The sequence below is a fragment of the Somniosus microcephalus genome, chromosome 7, assembly GCF_052327205.1.
Source record: "Somniosus microcephalus isolate GS21.2 chromosome 7, FLI_Smic_1.0, whole genome shotgun sequence".
NCBI classification, from domain to species: Eukaryota; Metazoa; Chordata; class Chondrichthyes; order Squaliformes; family Somniosidae; genus Somniosus; species Somniosus microcephalus.
The window spans coordinates 10,315,421-10,335,778 of NC_140993.1; the positions used below are offsets into that span (position 1 = coordinate 10,315,421).

At 46.7% G+C, this 20,358-nt stretch overlaps 1 protein-coding gene across 1 annotated transcript in view; it reads left to right on the forward strand.

Annotated features, from left to right (window-relative positions):
* lama3 (laminin, alpha 3) overlaps nt 1-20,358 on the forward strand; it is a 340,063-nt gene that overhangs the window by 207,990 nt on the left and 111,715 nt on the right. The window contains exons 38-42 of the mRNA XM_085993930.1: nt 457-597; nt 10,013-10,174; nt 11,327-11,428; nt 14,271-14,354; nt 17,996-18,226. Of these exons, the coding sequence (XP_085850056.1) occupies nt 457-597; nt 10,013-10,174; nt 11,327-11,428; nt 14,271-14,354; nt 17,996-18,226 (720 nt within the window). The remainder of the gene's footprint in view (nt 1-456; nt 598-10,012; nt 10,175-11,326; nt 11,429-14,270; nt 14,355-17,995; nt 18,227-20,358) is intronic.

Genomic DNA, 20,358 nt, shown 5'->3' on the forward strand with positions numbered 1-20,358 from the left:
GTTGGATTAAGAGAGCAGGAGGTGGGTCTCATAGCCAAGATGAGCTCGGAGAGGGTGTGTGAGGGGTGGGATGGAAAGAAATTAGACGAGAAAGGCAGACTCAGGGCTTGGGGAGGTTTGGGAATGGGAGGGATGTGGCCGAGGCAGCTGAACGGATGGTCTGAATCTTAGTGACAAAGAAGTGCATGAGCTCCTCGCACATATTGGAGGTGAGGGTGGAGGGGGATGTAGATATCTAACATCAGTGGGACTCGGGGTATCTTTAATTGTGGGACGACTCAAATGGCATTTTGAGCGTCAGATTTTTGGAATGTTTATTGAATCTTTTCTCTTAATCTGTGCCAGTTGTGCATTTAAAGATGTTGAAATATAGTTCCTTTTTTCTCCAAACATAGCATTCAACATGAAAAATGACATTTATACAAACTTCAAATCTTTCTGCTTTGACCATTTTAGGAGAACGTTATAGGTGCACAGTGTGATGTCTGCAGACCTGGCTCCTTTCACCTGGATCCAGCCAATCCCAAAGGCTGCACAAGCTGTTTCTGCTTTGGAGTAACAAATGAGTGTCGGAGCTCAGACAAGTCCAGGGCTGAAGTGAGTGCAACAATACGAGTCCTCAGTTTTCGAATTTCCTCCAAATACATGGTTTAGGTCTGAAGTCAGCATTGTAAATGGACAACCGTGTACCTTTACATTGAAGCCTTGGGAAGATTGCAGTTCTTTTACACATCCGGGTTGCTAATCCTGGAGGTGTCATCACATGACCGCCTGCCTCCAACCGCCCCGCCCCCCAGGCTCCCTCCATTGGTCGCCCGACACGTCCATTCACGCGGTGCCCCGCCTTCCCCCGGCCAATCGGAACGCGAATAGACTCTTCATTGCCCGATTGAATGATTCTTGACAGTCAGTCAAACAGCCTTCTTTCCCCCCCATGTCCAATATTTTTATAACTAATAAACAATTGTGTTAAATAAATTTTAAAAAACCACAATTTTTTAATGCCCTGACGATTTTTTTTCCAGGATTTCTCACAGCAGTGTCCCGGAGATTAGTCTTTAATTCCTGGAGACTCCAGGGGATTCCTGGAGGGTTGGCATCCCGAATACACCTTTGTGTCGGGAAGTTGCCCATGCTTATTTTAATGGAGAAGTTTACCAGTTATTTTAACCAAGTTAATGTCTCCATTAAAATAGCAGATAAAGAAACTTGCTGCAAATGTGCTCTCAGTTCACAGGGTAATAGAGTCATAGAGTTTTACAGCACAGAAAGAGGCCCTTCGGCCCATCGTGTCTGCGCCGCCCATCCATCCCTGTCCAGTCTAATCCCATTTTCCAGCATTTGGTCCATAGCCTTGTATGCAATGGCATTTCAAGTGCTCATCCAAATGCTTCTTGAATGTTGTGAGGGTTCCTGCCTCTACCACCCTTTCAGGCATTGAGTTCCACATTCCAACCACCCTCTGGGTGAAAAAGTTCCTCCTCAAATCCCCTCTAAATCTCCTGCCCCTTACCCTGAATCTATGCCCCCTTGTTATTGACCCCCCCACTAAAGTTCCTCTTTATCTACCCTATCTATGCCCCTCATCATTTTGTACACCTCAATCAGGTCCCCCCTCAGCCTTCTCTGCTCCAAGGAAAACAACCCCAGCCTGTCCAGCCTCTCTTCATAGCTGAGGCGCTCCATCCCAGGTAACATCCTGGTGAATCTTCTCTGCACCCTCTCCAAAGCAATCACATCCTTCCTATAGTGAGGCAACCAGAACTGCACACAGTACTCCAGCTGTGGCCTCACCAGCGTTTTGTACAGCTCCATCATAACCTCCCTGCTCTTATATTCTATGCCTCGGCTAATGAAGGTAAGTATCCCATATGCCTTTTTAACCACCTTATCTACCTGCTCCGCTGCCTTCAGGGATCTATGTACATGTACACCAAGGTCCCTCTGACCCTCTGTACTTCCTAGGGTCCTACCACTCATTGTGTATTCCCTTGCCTTATTTGTCCGTCCAAAATGCATCACCTCGCACTTTTCAGGGTTAAATTCCATTTGCCACTTTTCCGCCCATCTGACCAACCCGTTTATATCGTCCTGTAGCCGGAGGCTTTCCTCCTCGCAATTTACCACCCCACCAATTTTCGTGTCATCTGCGAACTTACTGATCATACCTTTCACATTCTCATCCAAATCATTTATGTAGATCACGAACAACAAGGGACCCAGCACCGATCCCTGAGGTACCCCACTGGACACAGGCTTCCAGTCACAAAAGCAACCTTCAACCATCACCCTCTGCCTCCTGCCACTCAGCCAGTTTAGGATCCAACGCGCCAAGGCACCCTGGATCCCATGGGCTCTTACCTTCTTAACCAGTCTCCTATGCGGGACTTTGTCAAAAGCTTTACTGAAGTCCATGTAAACCACATCCACAGCATTTCCCTCATCCACCCAACTAGTCACCCCCTCGAAAAATTCGATCAGATTTGTCAGACATGATTTACCCTTGACAAAGCCATGCTGACTATCCCCGATTAATCCTTGCCTCTCCAAGTGGAGATTAATTTTGTCCCTCAGAATTTTTTCCAATAATTTCCCCACCACAGATGTTAGACTCACTGGCCTGTAATTCCCTGGTTTATCCCTGCTACCCTTCTTGAATAATGGTACTACGTTAGCTGTTCTCCAGTCCTCTGGTACATCCCCTGTGGCCAGAGAGGTTCTGAAAATTAGTGTCAGAGCCCCTGCAATCTCCTCCTTTGCCTCCCACAGCAGCCTGGGATACATCTCGTCCGGGCCTGGGGATTTATCCACTTTTTGGCCTGCTAAAACCGCTAGCACCTCCTCCCTCTCGATGCTAATATGTTCAAGTATGTCACAGTCCCCTTGCCCGATTTCTATGTCTGCATCGTCTTTCTCCATAGTGAACACAGATGCAAAAAATTCATTTAAAACCCCGCCTACATCCTCTGGCTCTACACACAGATTGCCACTTTGGTCCCTAATGGGCCCTACCCTTTCCCTGGTTATCCTCTTGCCCTTAATATACTTATAAAACATCTTAGGATTTTCCTTTATTTTGCTCGCCAGTGTTATTTCATGGCCCCTCCTCGCCCTCCTAATTTCTTTTTTAAGTATGCCCCTGCACTTTTTATACTCCTCTAGGGCTTTCTCCGTCTTTAGTCTTTTGTAACTGCCAAAAGCCCCCCTTTTATTTCTAATGCATTTTTGTATATCCCTTGTCATCCAAGGTTCCCTTTGCTTGTTGGTCCCACCCTTGACCTTTACAGGAACATGTTGGCGTTGTACTCTCTCAATTTCCCTTCTGAAAGTCTCCCATTGTTTTGATGTGGATTTTCCTATAAGCAGCTGCTCCCAGTCCACTTTGGCCAGATCCTGCCTTATCATATTAAAATCGGCCTTCCCCCAATTTAGAACCCATATTTCCGGGCCGTCTTTGTCTTTTTCCATGACCACCTTAAATCTCACCGAATTATGGTCACTGTCGCCAAAATGCTCCCCTACTGACACTTCCACCACTTGCCCGGCTACATTCCCCAGAATTAGGTCCAGTACCGCCCCCTCTCTTGTAGGACTTTCTACATGTTGGCTCAAAAAGCTCTCCTGGATGCACTTTAAGAATTCTGCACCCTCTAAGCCTTTCACACTCTGACTGTCCCAATTTATATTGGGGAAGTTGAAATCCCCCACTATTATTACCCTATTATTTTCGCACTTCTCTGAGATTTGCCTACATATCTGTTCCTCTATCTCCCCCTGACTGTTTGGGGGCCTATAGTACACTCCCAGCAAAGTGCTTGCCCCCTTTTTGTTTTTAAGTTCTACCCATATGGCCTCATTAGAGGAACCCGCTAATATATCATCCCTCCTTACAGCCGTAATTGACTCCTTAATTAATATTGCAACACCCCCTCCCCTTTTACACCCCCCTCTGTCTCGCCTGAAGATTCTATACCCCGGAATATTGAGCTGCCAGTCCTGACCCTCCCTCAACCATGTCTCCGTGATAGCAACAATATCGTACTCCCATGTGTTCAACAACAACTTCAGTTCAGTCATAGAGTCATAGATGACTTCGGCCCATCGTGTCTGCGCCGGCCTTCAAGCCCCGTCTATTCTAATCCCATTTTCCAGCACTTGGTCCGTAGCCTTGTATGCTATGGCGTTTCAAGTGCTCATCTAAATGCTTCTTGAATGTTGTGAGGGTTCCTGCCTCCACCACCCTTTCAGGCAGTGACTTCCAGATTCCAACCACCCTCTGGGTGAAAAAGTTTTTTTCTCAAATCCCCTCTAAACCTCCTGCCCCTTACCTTGAAACTATGCCCCCTGGTTATTGACCACTCTACTAAGGGGAAAAGTTCCTTTTGCGCAGCAAAATTTCCAAGCTATGGTGTATTATAAGAATGGCCGAGAGGTTCGTAGGTAATCTCTTAAAGGTGCTGCAGCAGAACTTTTTCACTTCGAGTGGCTTTGGGTCTGAACCTATGCTCCATCGAGGAGTCGCTCAATTATGTATTAGAAAGAAAGACTTGCATTTCTATAGCGCCTTTCATGACTTCAGGACATCCCAAAGCGCTTTACAGCCAATGAAGTAGTCCAACAGTGCAGCTCTCCCTCAGCACTGCCCCTCCGACAGTGCGGCACTCCCTCAGTACTGCCCCTCCGACAGTGCGGCACTCCCTCAGTACTGCCCCTCCGACAGTGTGGCACTCCCTCAGTACTGCCCCTCTCACAGTGCAGCGCTCCCTCAGTACTGCCCCTCCGACAGTGCAGCGCTCCCTCAGTACTGCCCCTCCGACAGTGCAGCACTCCCTCAGTACTGCCCCTCCGACAGTGCGGCACTCCCTCAGTACTGCCCCTCCGACAGTGCGGCACTCCCTCAGTACTGCCCCTCCGACAGTGCAGCGCTCCCTCAGTACTGCCCCTCCGACAGTGCAGCGCTCCCTCAGTACTGCCCCTCCGACAGTGCGGCACTCCCTCAGTACTGCCCCTCCGACAGTGCGGCACTCCCTCAGTACTGCCCCTCCGACAGTGCGGCACTCCCTCAGTACTGCACTGGAGTGTCAGCCCAGATTTTGTGCTTAAGTCTGTGGAGTGGGACTTGAATTCATGACTTTCTAATTCAGCATAAACACCAGCGTAGACCAGTTGGGCCAAATGGCCTGTCTATGATCTGTAAATTCTTTGTAATATGTAATTTCTGCCATGTTCCCCCTCCGCTGTGATGACAGATCAAACCACCGCTCCACGTTGCCAAACTCCCAACAGCCTGTCAAACTCCAGAACCCTGCCTCAGTTCTGCCGAACCTCAGCACTATTCCCCAGTGATCCCAAGTCCCAGGTGCTGTTAAATCCTATTCTTCCTCCCCTGTGCTGCTAAATAGCAGATATCTACCTCAGATTTGGTGCATCGTACAAACCGTTTTGTTGTGTATTCTCAGCTTTAAAAATTGTACAGGATTAAAATGAACTACACAGATAAAGGAATGTGTAGGAAATAAAGGCCACTTTCACAGAATAATGGACAAAGTTGAGAGATTCAAATCCCTAAAGCTTCAGTAAAAATCCAAGAATACCAGTTCATAAAATTGAATGTGACTTATTCAGATTTTATGGGCTGGATATTAACTCGGAGGTGGGGGTGGGCCTGCTTCGAGGCCGGGAAACCCGGAAGGATGGGTGTCCCTCAGGTCCTGCCGAATTTAACAGCAGGACTTGATTAGTATTTTTGGTCTCCGTTTCCCGGCCACAGCCAGCCAGATTAAATGGCCGGGTGGCTGTCGGGTGGGTAAGCCTTCGGCACCGGGCCACAGTCGGGGCATGGAGAGGAGGGAGGGAGAGATCGGAGTCATTGGAAGAGAGATCTGATGGGTCGGGAGTGGAGGAGATAGGAAGGGTCAGTAGGGGGAGATAGGAAGGGTCGGAGGTGTGCACGATTGCGTGGAGGGTGGGGGGTGAAGCAGGTAAGCTGGATCCAGCAGGTAAGTGGAAAGGCATTTACCTCCTGGATCCAGCAGTCCTCGCCTCCCTTTAGCTGCCGGCTTTCCCGTGGCCTGGAAAATTCGTCTGGTCAGGGTTAAATTTAAAATGCTGGTTAAATATGAGACATGCAGCCTCATTACGTTTAAGTTGCCAACCCACCTCCTGGTAGCGGGTTGGTTGCTCGCCCCCATTAAAACTGGAAATGGGAGGGTTGGAGGCGGGAATCAGATTTTTAACATTTTAACATCCCACCTGGCCCAAACCCACTCATTTTTGGGGGTTAAAATTTCCCCCTGTAGATCAGTAGCCCTGATATTATCCCTTGCATAAGTGTCAACTGTGGCTCACTCTCAGTCTCTGAGTCAGAAGGTTGTGGGTACCCCCAGATACTTGAGCACATAATCTCGGCCGACACTCCATGCAGTACTGAGGGAGCGCTGCACCGTCTTTTGGGTGAGACGTTCAATCGTGTCTGATTAATTTGATTGAATTCATTGATGAAGTAACATCAAAGCAAAAATGGAAGCCCATGGAATAAAGGGGAAAGTGGCGGAATGGGATAAAGGGGAAAGTGGGGGTATGGGATAAAGGGGAAAGTGGCGGAATGGGATAAAGGGGAAAGTGGGGGTATGGGATAAAGGGGAAAGTGGGGGTATGGAATAAAGGGGAAAGTGCGGGTATGGAATAAAGGGGAAAGTGGGGGTATGGAGTAAAGGGGAAAGTGGGAGTATGGGATAAAGGGGAAAGTGGGGGTATGGAGTAAAGGGGAAAGTGGGGGTATGGAGTAAAGGGGGAAGTGGGGGTATGGAGTAAAGGGGAAAGTGGGGTATGGAGTAAAGGGGAAAGTGGGGGTATGGAGTAAAGGGGAAAGTGGGGTATGGAGTAAAGGGGGAAGTGGGGGTATGGAGTAAAGGGGAAAGTGGGGTATGGAGTAAAGTGGAAATATAGAAACATAGAAGATAGGAGCAGGAGTAGGCCATTTGGCCCCTCGAGCCTGCTCCGCCATTCAATGAGATCATGGCTGATCGTCCAAATTCAGTACCCTGTCCCTGCCTTCTCCCCATATCCCTTGATCCCTTTAGCCTTAAGAAATATATCCAACTCCTTCTTGAATATATTTAATGAATTGGCCTCCACCGCCTTTTGTGGTAGAGAGTTCCACAGGCTCACCACTCTCTGGGTGAAGAAATTCCTCCTCACCTCTGTCCTAAATGGCCTACCCTTTATCCTTAGACTGTGTCACCTGGTTCTAGACTCCCTGACCATCGGGAACATCCTTCCTGCATCTAGTCTGTCCAGTCCTGTCAGAATTTTATAAGTTTCAATGAGATTACCTCTCATTCTTCTAAACTCCAGCGAGTACAAGTCCAATCGACCCAATCTCTCCTCATATGTCATTCCTGCCATCCCAGGTATCAGCCTGGTGAATCTTCGCTGAACTCCTTCCATGGCAAGAACATCCTTCCTCAGATAAGGCGACCAAAACTGCACACAATACTCCAGATGTGGTCTCACCAAGGCCCTGTACAAGGCAAGACATCCTTGTTCCTGTACTCAAACCCTCTCGCTACGAAGGCCAACATACCATTTGCCTTCTTAACTGCCTGCTGCACCTGCATGCTTACTTTCAGCGACTGGTGCACAAGGACGCCCAGGTCTCGTTGCACTTCCCCTTCTCCCAATCTATTGCCATTCAAATAATAATCTGCCTTCCTGTTTTTGACACCAAAGTGGATAACCTCACATTTATCCACGTTATATTGCATCTGCCATGCTTCTGCCCAATCGCCCAACCTGTCCAAATCATACTGGAGTTTCTTGGTATCCTCCCCACAGCACACACGCCCACCCAGCTTTGTGTCGTCTGCAAACTTGGAGATATTACATCTAGTTCCCTCATCCAGATCATTAATATATATTGTGAATAGCTGGGGTCCAAGGACCGATCCCTGTGGTACCCCACTAGTCACTGCCTGCCACTCGAAAAAAGAGCCGTTTATTCCAACTCTTTGCTTCCTGTCTGCCAACCAGTTCTCTATCCAAGTCAATACCTGGCCCCCAATCCCATGTGCCATAATTTTACACGCTAATCTCTTATGCGGGACCTTATCGAAAGACTTTTGAAAATCCAAATATACCACATCCACTGGTTCTCCCTTATCTATTTTACCAGTTACATCCTCAAAAAATTCCAGTAGATTAGTCAAGCACGATTTACCTTTTGTAAATCCATGGGAAAGTGGGGGTATGGGATAAAGGGGAAAGCGGGGGTATGGAGTAAAGGGAAAAGTGGGGGTATGGAGTAAAGGGGAAAGTGGGGGGATGGAGTAAAGGGGAAAGTGGAGGTATGGAGTAAAGGGGAAAGTGGGGGTATGGGATAAAGGGGAAAGTGGGGGTATGGAGTAAAGGGGAAAGTGGAGGTATGGAGTAAAGGGGAAAGTGGGGGTATGGAATTGGAATTGGCTCAGTGACAGGAAGGTCGGTATTGAATCCTAGTTTTTCAGACTGAGTGGTGGTTTGCAGTGGTGTTCCCCAAGGGCCAGTTTTGGGTCCATTTCTCTTTTCAATTTTTATAAACGACCTAGACTCGGCTGTAGGGAGCAGCATTATAAAGTTTGCAGATGATACGAAATTTGGCAAAGTAGCAGATAGTGATGAGGGTAGTTGTAGATTTCAGGATGGTGAAATGGGCAGAACCATGTCAGATGGCGATCAATGCGGAGAAGTGTCAAGTGATGCACTTTGGGAGGACTTATATGGAAAGACAGTTTACTATAACTGGCACGATTTTGAAAAGTGTAGATGAGCAGAGAGACCTTGGTGTCCATATACACAAATCCTTAAAGGTAGCAGGGTGAGTTGATAAGGTGGTTAAAAAAGCATCTGGGTTACTTGGGTTTATAATTAGAGGTGTGGGGCAAAAAATTCAGTTGGTTAGCGCCTCCCGTTAGCGCCTGGCGGGGGCGTTAATGAGGCGCTGATGCAATAGCGCCAGGGCGATGTGAATCCAGCGAGGCGCGCCAAGTCCGGCCTTCACCCCCCTCCCCGTAGCACCGCCGCTAACAGTTACCGCCAGGGACTTCAACGGCAGGCAGATCGTGACGTCAGTGAGCATACAGCGCTCACTGGGCACCCGATCTGCAAAATACATTTTCGCCCCCTACCTTAGCACCTCGCCCAGACAGCGATAGGGAGAGGAGGCATCAAAGCAGGTGGATGCCGGCTCCAGGGGCGGTATTTAAAAGTATCCTCAGTAATGAGTCGCAGCTGTCAGGTTAGTGGTGTTTCACTGCTTCCTTGCCAGTTTGACATTGTGAAACCAATCCATTCAGTCATTTAAAGGTTGTTTAGTATCAGGAGTGTTGTGGCTACTAAAATTTGTTACATTTATTCTCACAACATATCAAACTGCTACATTAATGGGGGCTGCACTGGCAGTCAACCTCGCCCTCCAGGATTTACTGCGGAGGGAGCGGAGGCAGCGAGAAAGATTGGAAAATGAGGCCAGAGGAAGAAGAGCCATGCGGGCTCTCAACAGGAGGCCTTACCCTCTGAGGGTATTCAGAGAGCACTTCTCCGACCTCCAATTAAGCGAGGAGCAGTGTATTAAAAAGCTCCGCTTCAGCAAGGAGGTGGTCACAGAACTCTGCCACCTCCTGCAACCAGACCTCGAGCCTCAGATCAGGGCGACCACAGCGCTCTGTGGCAGTCAAGGTCACCCTCGCCCTCAATTTCTTCGCCAGCGGATCCTTCCATATATTTGAGCTACAGGGGAGTCAAGGGTTATGGAGATTGGGCGGGAAAGTGGAGTTGAGGCCAACATCAGATCAGCCATGATCTTATTGAATGGCAGAGCAGGCTCGAGGGGCCGAATTGCCAACTCCTGCTCCTATTTCTTATGTTCTTAATCTGCTAATATATAAAAATGCATCAACTTCACACAAGAATAGTACAATTTTTAATTGTTGATTTACTTTAAATGTTGCAATTTTACGTTTGTACTTTCATTTAGCATATTCAAATGAAGAAGTGGAACTTATACACGGGGAATAAGCAAAAGATTCCAGTTGTTTATAACCGACGGAGTAACACTGTCGTAGCTGATGTACAGGAACTACCTGACATTATTCGTGATTTGTACTGGTTAGCCCCGGAGTCTTATCTGGGAGACAAGGTGAGTGAAGTCTAAGGCTATGGAATCTCAACATACGCTCATAAAATGTTACAGTGCAGAAACGGCCATTCGGCTGATCAAGTCTGCGCTGCTGTTATTCTCCGCATGAACTACAGTACCTCGTCTAATCCCACTCTCTGACTCATTCTCCGTACCCCTTAACATTCCTCTTTTTCAAGCAACTATTTAATTTCCTTTTAAAATGATTTATGGACTCTGCTTCAACAGTAGTTTGTGACACAGAATTATAGAATCATAGAAATCAGAGATTTACGGCACAGAAGGAGGCCATTCGGCCCATCGTGTCCGCGCCAGCCGACAAAGAGCTATCCAGCCTAATCCCACTTTCCAGCTCTTGGTCCGTAGCCCTGTAGGTTACGGCACTTCATGTGCATATCCAAGTACTTTTTAAATGTGATGAGGGTTTCTGCCTCTCCCAGCCTTTCAGGCAGTGAGTTCCAGACCCCCACCACCCTCTGGGTGAAGAAAAATTCTCCTCAACTCCCCTCTAATCCTTCTACCAATTACTTTAATCCAAGCTCCCTGGTATTGACCTCTCTGCTAACTACATTAACATCTGCTAACTACAATCTGTATCAAGATTTTTTTTTCTAACCTCCCCTTAAATTCCTTTTGTGATCATCTTAAATTTGTGCCCTCTCCTTAACATCGTGCTGACCAGTGCAAACAACCGGTCACTATAACTATTCAGAACTCTTCATAATCTTGAAAACCTCTACCGAGTTACCCTTTAACCTCCTCAGCTCTACAAAAACAACAGCTTGTATTTATATAGCGACTTTAACATGGTAAAACGTCACAAGGTGCTTCACAGGAGCGATTATCAAACAAAATTTGACACCGAGCCACACAAGGAGTTATTAGGACAGGTAACCAAAAGCTTGGTCAAAGAGGTAGGTTTTAAGGAGCGTCTTAAAATAGGAAAGAGAGGCGGAGAGGCTTAGGGAGGGAATTCCAGAGCTTAGGGCCCAGGCAGCTGAAGGCACGGCCACCAGTGGTGGAGCGATTAAAATCAGGGATGCGCAAGAGGCCGGAATTGGAGGAACGCAGAGGTCTCAGAGGGTTGTAGAGCTCAATTCTCAATTTTTTCAACACTGGTTTAAAAATAACTTTACATTTGTTTTCCTTCAGGTCTCATCATACGGTGGCTTCCTGACATACCAAGTTAAATCCTTTGGCTTACCAAGTGAAGGGATGACTTTACTCGAGAAAAGATCCGATGTTGAATTGAGAGTGAGTACCGCTCTTTAAATATGAGGAAATAGAGGGTATAGGTGATGCCGAGTTAGTATATGGCACTGATATATAACCTGATCACAGAGGGGACATTAAAGCCCACTGTTCCCACTGCATTCAGTTCTGGGCACCTCAGAAAGGATATAGAGCCATAACAGCACAGAATATATTGGCCTTGGAGAGGGAGCAGCGCAGATTCACCAGAATGATACCGGGGCTAAAAGGGTTAAATTACGAGGACAGTTTGCACAGACTGGGCTTGTATTCCCTCGAGTATAGAAGATTAAGGGGTGATCTGTATTGATTTCTTTGTGGGTTCAATGATGAGACATTTATGAAAGAGAATGGCCTAGAAATTGAGTTTTGGCTTAGCCAGGGCTTTAGCGCCGGAAGTTAGTGCCGGCGCTAAGTCCCCCTGCGCGCGCCAAAAATTCAGCAGGGCCGCGCCCAAACGGCTGCCGGCGCTACTGAAGGGTCTTTGCGGCGGTAAATCGGCGCTAACTGCCGTTTCGCGCCGCAATTCCGGCGCTGCGGCACCCGATGCGGTGCGGCAGGCTCGGGAAGTGCAGGCCTCCTCCTTCCCTTAAGGAGGAGCTGCCTGCACCCGGCCACGGCCCGCGAAAATCTTTTTAAAAATGAGCCCGGCACCTCGGACAAGTGCCGGGCTTGCTTCTGTTCCGGGGGGGGGGGGGGGGAAGTCCAGGGAGGGAGCTGCGGCCAGGCGGCCGGCGGGAAAGCGGCCGGCCGCCGCGGGGCCTTTAATGCGCCGGCGCAAAGACTCGTAAGACTCTGTTGCCAGAGTCTTAGTTGCGGCTGCCACGGGCGAGGCGGCCGCAACTGAATTTCGGCGCTGGGGCCCGTCGGCATGGCAACCGGGACGCTGCGCACACCGATGACGTCATCGGTGCCGGCGCAGCGCTACCGGTCTACCGCGGCGGAAGGGCCCCAGGCAATTTCGGCGCCGGCGCCAATTGCAGCGCTAGGCCCTCTAGCGCCGCAAAATCGGCGCTAAGGGCACTCAATTTCTAGGCCATTGAGTTTTAATCTAAAGCCTGTTCAACTCTTTTATACAGCTTTTACAGGAGACACGATGCTGTGATGCATCTAGAACGAAACCGAAACTAAACTAACTGCCTTGCTTCTCTCGGTCACATGCCCTCTGCTGGTCAGGCACAAGCAATCAATACATGCAATCATGCTATTAAGGCATCATAATCGAACAGGCAAATACCATCTCTATTTGCTGATATCATTACATGATCTAATCGAGATAATTAAGATGATTAAAGGAGTTGATCGGGTAGATAGAGAGAAACTATTTCCCCTGGTGAGGGGAGTCCAGAACAAGGGGGCAGAACCTTAAAATTAGAGCCAGGCCATTCAGGGGTGATGTCAGGAAGCACTTCTTCACACAAAGGGTAGTGGAAATCTGGAACTCTCTCCCCCTAAAAAACTGTTGAGGCTATTGATGGATTTTTGTTGGGTAAGAGTATTAAGGGATATGGAACCAAGGTGGTAAATGGAGTTAAGGTACAGAACAGCCATGATCTAATTGAATGGCGGAACAGGCTCAAGAGGTTGCATGGCCTCCTCCTGTTCCTATGCTCTGAAGTACACTCACAATGTGCAAATGTAGTCAAGAAGAAAATTGTAATATGCATGTGCTCTGTTTCAGCAGCAGTATTTTGCTCGGACATAACCTTGCAAAGTTACTTTAACACTTTCAAATTGGAAGCAAGCTACACCATGCCACACAACAATTGCCAAATTTCCTCGGCCATTCTTGCAGATTCCAGCCAGAGTTATGGCCAGAATCGAGAAGAACTGCTCATAAATAGTTAAGACCCGTTCCTTAAACGGCCAGTGTTGATTGAGGATACAAGAACTCCCAACGCTAGGAGTTCCTGCTTTACCCAGCCATATGGGACCTGGTGTATCTATGGACCGTGGAATGGCAAGTGAGATGAGGTGCACTGGTCTCCAGAAGGGCACAAGTGAGGCCCCACTAGATCATTAAAGCTGTAGTTGTGCAGTTTGGGACCTACCCCATTCTCCGATATCCTGGAGTGCTGGCCTTTGTATCTCGAGGACTAGAATACAAGGGGGTAGAAGTTATGCTACAGCTATACAAAACCCTGGTTAGACCACACCTGGAGTACTGTGAGCAGTTCTGGGCACCACACCTTAGGAAGGGTATATTGGCCTTGGAGGGAGGGCGGCATAGGTTTACCAGAATGATACCCAGATTTCAAGGGTTAAATTACGAGGAGAGATTACACAAACTAGGATTGTATTCCCTGGAATTTAGAAGTTTTCAAGATATTAAATGGAATTGATAGATAGTGTAGGCAGAGAGAAACTATTTCTGCTGGTTGGGGAGTCGGAGACTAGGGGGCAGAGTCTAAAAATTAGAGCCAGACCTTTCAGGAGTGAAGTTATGAAACGCTTCTCCACACAAAGGGTGGTAGAAGTTTGGAACTCTCTTCTGCAGCTGATGCTGGGTTAATTGTTCATTTTAACTCGGAGATTGATAAATTTCTGTTAACCAAAGGTATTAAGGGATATGGGGCAAAGGCGAGTAGATGGAGTTAGGTCACAGATCAGCCATGATCTCATTGAATGGCGGAACAGGCTCGAGGGGCTGAATAGCCTCCTGCTGTTCCTATGTTCCTGTCGACTTCCTCATCTGCCATTCAAGTAAAGTCTCTCTTTGAAGATAGAATTGCTAATACTTTTGATATAAAAAAATTACACAGCAATGAATATACTGTACACCACAATATAAGAAAATGTGAATGTAGACTTTTCATCGGGTAAATGCGGACGTTTATTTTTTAAGGGTGAACAAATGACCGTTGTATATTTTGATCCACGGAATCCGCTTCCGGATCGAGTTTACCACGGACAAGTCCAGCTTCTAGAGGTAAGCATAAAATTATTGATGATAGTTTGATACTCTATCATTATACTTAATCAACATTACATCGAATTTACAGCACAGAAACAGGCCAATCGGCCCAGCTGGTCCATGCCGATGTTTATGCTCCACACGAGCCTCCTCACACCCGTCTTCATCTACCCCATCAATATATCCTTCTATTCCTTTCTTCCTCATGTGTTTATCTAGCTTCCACTTAAATGCATCTGTGCTATTTGCCTCAACCACTCCCTGTGGTAGTGAGTTCCACATTCTCACCACTCTCTGGGTAAAGAAGTTTCTCCTGAATTCTGTATTGGATTTATTAGTGACTATGTTATATTTATGGCCCCTAGTTTTGGTTTCCTCTACACGTGGAAGCACCTTCTCCACTTCTACCCTATCGAACCCCTTCATAATTTTAAAGACCTTTATTAGGTCACCCCTCAGCCTTCTCTTTACTAGAGGAAAGAGCCCCAGCCTCTTACATAAGAACATAAGAACATAAGAAGTAGGAGCAGGAGTAGGTCATACGGCCCCTCGGGCCTGCTCCGCCATTCAATAGGATCATGGCTGATCCGAATCTAGACTCACGTCCACTTCCCTGCCCTCTCCCCGTAACCCCTAATTCCCTTGTCTGCTAGGAAACTGTCTATCTCTGTTTTAAATTTATTTAATGTTGCAGCTTCCACAGCTCTCTGGGGTAGCAAATTCCATAGATTTACTACCCTCTGAGTGAAGAAGTTTCTCCTCAGCTCAGTTTTGAAAGGGCAGCCCCTTATTCTAAGATTATGCCCCCTAGTTCTAGTCTCACCCATCAGTGGAAACATCCTCACCGCATCCACCCGATCAAGCCCCCTCACAATCTTATATGTTTCGATAAGATCGCCTCTCATTCTTCTGAACTCCAATGAGTAGAGGCCCAACCTACTCAACCTTTCCTCATACGTCAACCCCCTCATCTCTGGAATCAACCGAGTGAACCTTCTCTGAACCGCCTCGAGAGCAAGTATATCTTTTCTTAAATATGGAAACCAAAACTGCACGCAGTATTCCAGGTGTGGCCTCACCAATACCCTGTATAACTGCAGCAAGACCTCCCTGTTTTTATACTCCATCCCCCTTGCAATAAAAGCCAAGATTCCATTGGCCTTCCTGATCACCTGCTGCACCTGCATACTAACTTTTTGTGTTTCATGCACCAGGACCCCCAGATCCCTTTGTAATGTAGCACTTTGCAGTTTCTCTTCATTTAGGTAATAACTTGCTCTTTGATTTTTTCTGCCAAAGTGCATAACCTCACACTTACCAATATTATATTCCATCTGCCAAATCTTTGCCCACTCACTTAGCCTGTCTATGTCCTTTTGCAGGTTTTTTATGTCCTCCTCACTCACTACTTTCCCTCCCATCTTTGTATCGTCGGCAAACTTGGATACGTTGTACTCGCTCCCTTCCTCCAAATCGTTAATATAGATTGTAAAGAGTTGGGGTCCCAGCACTGACCCCTGCGGAACACCACTAGTTACTGATTGCCATCCTGAGAATGAACCATTTATCCCAACTCTTTGTTTTCTGTTAGATAGCCAATCTTCCACCCATGCCAGTATATGACCCCCAATCCCGTGATTTTTTATCTTGATCAGTAATCTTTTGTGTGGAACCTTGTCAACTGCCTTTTGGAAGTCCAGATACACTACATCTACTGGTTCCCCTTTAGCCACCCTGTATGTTACGTCCTCAAAGAATTCGAGCAAATTTGTCAAACATGACTTCCCCTTCATAAAACCATGCTGACTCTGTCCTATTAAATTATGTTTATCCAAATGCTCTGTTACTGTTTCCTTAATAATGGACTCCAACATTTTGCCAACCACAGATGTTAGGCTAACTGGTCTATAGTTTCCAGCTTTTTGTCTACTTCCCTTCTTAAATAAAGGTGTTACATTAGCAATTTTCCAATCTGCCGGGACCTTTCCTGAGTCCAGGGAGTTTTGGAAAATAATCACCAATGCATCCACAATCCCTACCGCCACTTCTCTCAAGACCCTAGGATGTAGGCCATCAGGTCCAGGGGATTTATCCGCCTTAAGTCCCATTATTTTACCGAGTACCATCTCCTTAGTGATTTTAATCGTGTTTAGCTCCTCCACCCCCCCATTGCCCCCTGTTTGTCCAGTGTTGGGATATTTTTAGTGTCCTCTACTGTAAAGACTGATACAAAATATTTGTTCAGCGTCTTTGCCATCTCCATGTTCCCCACCACTAGTTTCCCGGTCTCATCCTCTAAGGGACCAATGTTCACTTTAGCCACCCTTTTTCTTTTTATATAGCTGTAGAAACTCTTGCTATCTGTTTTTATATTTTTTGCTAGTTTACTTTCATAATCTATCTTCCCTTTCTTAATTAATCTTTTAGTTATTGTTTGCTGGCTTTTAAATGCTTCCCAATCTTCTATCCTCCCACTAGATTTGGCTACTTTATATGCCCTTGTTTTCAGTCGGATACTATCCTTTATTACTTTACTAAGCCACGGATGGCTGTCTTTTCTTTTACTCCCCTTTTTCCTCAGCGGAATATATTTATCTTGAAAGATGTGAAATATCTCCTTGAATGTAGACCACTGCTCTTGTGCTGTCTTACACTTTAATCTGTTTTCCCAGTCCACTTTAGTCAATTCTACTCTCATACCTTCATAGTCTCTTTTATTTAAGCTCAGTACGCTGGTTTGAGATCCAACTCTCTCACCCTCAAACTGAATTTGGAATTCAACCATATTATGGTCACTCATTCCAAGGGGACCCTTTACTAGGACATTTTTTTATTAATCCTGTCTCATTACACAGGACCAGATCTAAGATTGCCGCCCCCTGGTTGGTTCAGTTACATACTGCTCAAGGAACCCGTCCCTAATACACTCTATGAACTCTTCCTCAAGGTTGCCATGCCCAATTTGATTAGTCCAGCCAATATGAAAGTTAAAATCCCCCATGATTATAGCTGTTCCCTTATTACAAGCCCCAACTATTTCCTGATTTATACTCCGACCAACAGAGTTGCAACTGTTAGGAGGCCTATAGACTACGCCCACTAGTGACTTTTTCCCCTTATTATTCTTCAATCTTTCTTGATAGTTATAACCTCACAGTTCTGGTATCATCCATGTAAAACATTCTTCATATGATACCGGGTAAAATATTAGAAACATGCTTAAAGTTCACTTAAAAATGAAATCAGAAAGAGGAAGCTGATGCAAGATTTAATTGAGGTGTCGAGATAAAGTGGATAGGAAGGACCTATTTCCCTTAGCAGAGGGGTCAATAACCAGGGGGCATAGATTTAAAGTAATTGGTGGAAGGATTAGAGGGGAGTTGAGGAGAACTTTTTTCACCCAGAGGGTGGTGGGGGTCTGGAACTCACTGCCTGAAAGGGTGGTAGAGGCAGAAACCCTTACTGTATTTAAAAAGTACTTGGGTATGCACTTGAAGTGCCGTAACCTACAGGGCTACGGACCAAGAGCTGGAAAGTGGGATTAGGCTGGCTTGCTGTTTTTCGGCCGGCACAGACAAAATGAACCGAATGGCCTCCTTCTGTGCCGTAAATTTCTATGATTCTATGACTCTAATAGTTATCTGTTCTATTAACAGGATAATTTTAGGCATGCTGTCATCAATACTCCAGTAACCAGGGAAGACTTCATGTTGTTGTTGAGCAATTTGGAAGATCTACAAATTAGAGCGCTTTATTTCTCACAAACACAACGCCTTTCCCTGGGCCTAGTTCAACTTGAGGAAGCCTCAGTTTCCGGAACTGGAAGTCCTGCTACAAATGTGGAAGTGTGCTCGTGTCCCCCAAACTACTTGGGAGATTCATGCCAGGTAGGACCCATCATTCACTGAGATACATATTTTCTTTGATATGCAACACCTCCGTTTTTTTGTTGTTGAAATATTGAACATTTAGATAATTGTATACAAAGGCAAAATACTGTGGATGCTGGAAATCGGAAGTAAAAACAGAAAATTATAATTGTATGTTTTGCTGTTACTTACCTGTGGCATAAACTGTTGTTTAAAATCCTGCTTTTCCTGATTTTTAACATTGTGGAACAGGCATTCTTCTGAATGGGACCTGTTAACCTAATAACTATGCCACCGGGGACGATTCTGCTGGGATAGAACTTGCTCATAAGTTAGTCTTGGAACTTCTTACAGATGTGCATCGGTTCTTATTTCTGTACGACTTTACACCACAAGTCTGTGGATATGTAAAGAATCTGTTTATTGACAATTCTTAAAAAGTGTTAACAGCCTCAAATAACTTTTGTTTCCAGTTGTGGATATATTAGATTATTGGTTTAGCTTTTTTATACATTGATTGTGTATCTGGTGGCCCATTCTGCTTAGTAATGTAGCAACTGTACGGGCTTAATAAACACTACATTTTTAAAATTCATTTACGGGATGTGGGCATTGCTGGCCATTTATTGCCCATCCCTAATTGCCCCTTGAGAAGGTGGTGGTGAGCCACCTTCTTGAACTGCTGCAGTCCGTGTGGTGAAGGTACTCCCACAGTGCTGTTAGGGAGGGAGTTCCAGGATTTTGACCCAGCGACGATGAAGGATCGGCCGATATATTTCCAAGTCAGGATGGTGTGTGACTTGGAGGGGAACTTGGAGGTGGTGGTGCTCCCATGTGCCTGCTGCCTTTGTCCTTCTAGGTGGAAGAGGTCGCGGGTTTGGGAGGTGCTGCCTTTTGTCCATGTTTGGACCAAGGCTGTAATGAGGTCTGGAGCTGAGTGACCCTGGCGGAACCCAAACTGAGCATTGGTGAGCAAGTGCCGCTTGATAGCACTGTCGATGACGCCTTCCATCACTTTGCTGATGATTAAGAGTAGACTGATGGGGCAGTAATTGGCCGGATTTATTTGTCCTGCTTTTTGTGGACAGGACATATCTGGGCAGTTTTCCACATTGTCGGATAGATGCCAGTGTTGTAGCTGTACTGGAACAGCTTGGCTAGAGGCGCGGCTAGTTCTGGAGCACAAGTCTTCAGCACGACAGCTGGGATATTGTCGGGGCCCATAGACTTTGCTGTATCCAGTGCGCTCAGCCATTTCTTGATATCACGTGGAGTGAATTGAATTGGCTGAAGACTGGCTTCTGTGGTGGTGGGGACCTCAGGAGTCGGCCGAGATGGATCATCCACTCGACACTTCTGGCTGAAGATGGTTGCAAACGCTTCAGCCTTGTCTTTTGCACTCACGTGCTGAGCTCCACCATCATTGAGGATGGGGATGTTCATGGAGCCTCCTCCTCCCATTAGTTGTTTAATGGTTCACAACCATTCACAACTGGATGTGGCAGGACTGCAGAGCTTTGATCTGATCCGTTGATTGTGGGATCGCTTAGCTCTATCTATAGCATGCTGCTTCCGCTGTTTAGCATGCATGTAGTCCTGTGTTGCAGCTTCCCCAGGTTGGCACCTCATTTTTAGGTACACCTGGTGCTGCTCCTGGCATGCTCTTCTGCACTCCTCATTGAACCAGGGTTGGCCCCCTGTCTTGATGGTAATGGTAGATATGCCGGGCCATGAGGTTACAAATTGTGGTGGAATACAATTCTGCTGCTGCTGATGGCCCACAGCTGGCTCATGGATGCCCAGTTTTGAGCTGCTAGATCTGTTCTGAGTCTATCCCATTTAGCACGGTGGTAGTGCCACACAACACGATGGAGGGTATCCTCAGTGTGAAGACGGGTCTTTGTCTCCACAAGGACTGTGCGGTGGTCACTGCTACCAATTCTTTTATGGACAGATGCATCTGCGACCGGTAGATTGGTGAGGACGAGGTCAAGTAGGTTTTTCACTCATGTTGATCCTCTCACCTGCTGCCACAGGCCCAGTCTGGCAGTTATGTCCTTCAGGACTCGGCCAGCTCAGGCAGTAGTGGTGCTACCGAGTCACTCTTGGTGATGGACATTGAAGTCTCCCACCCAGAGTACATTCTGTGC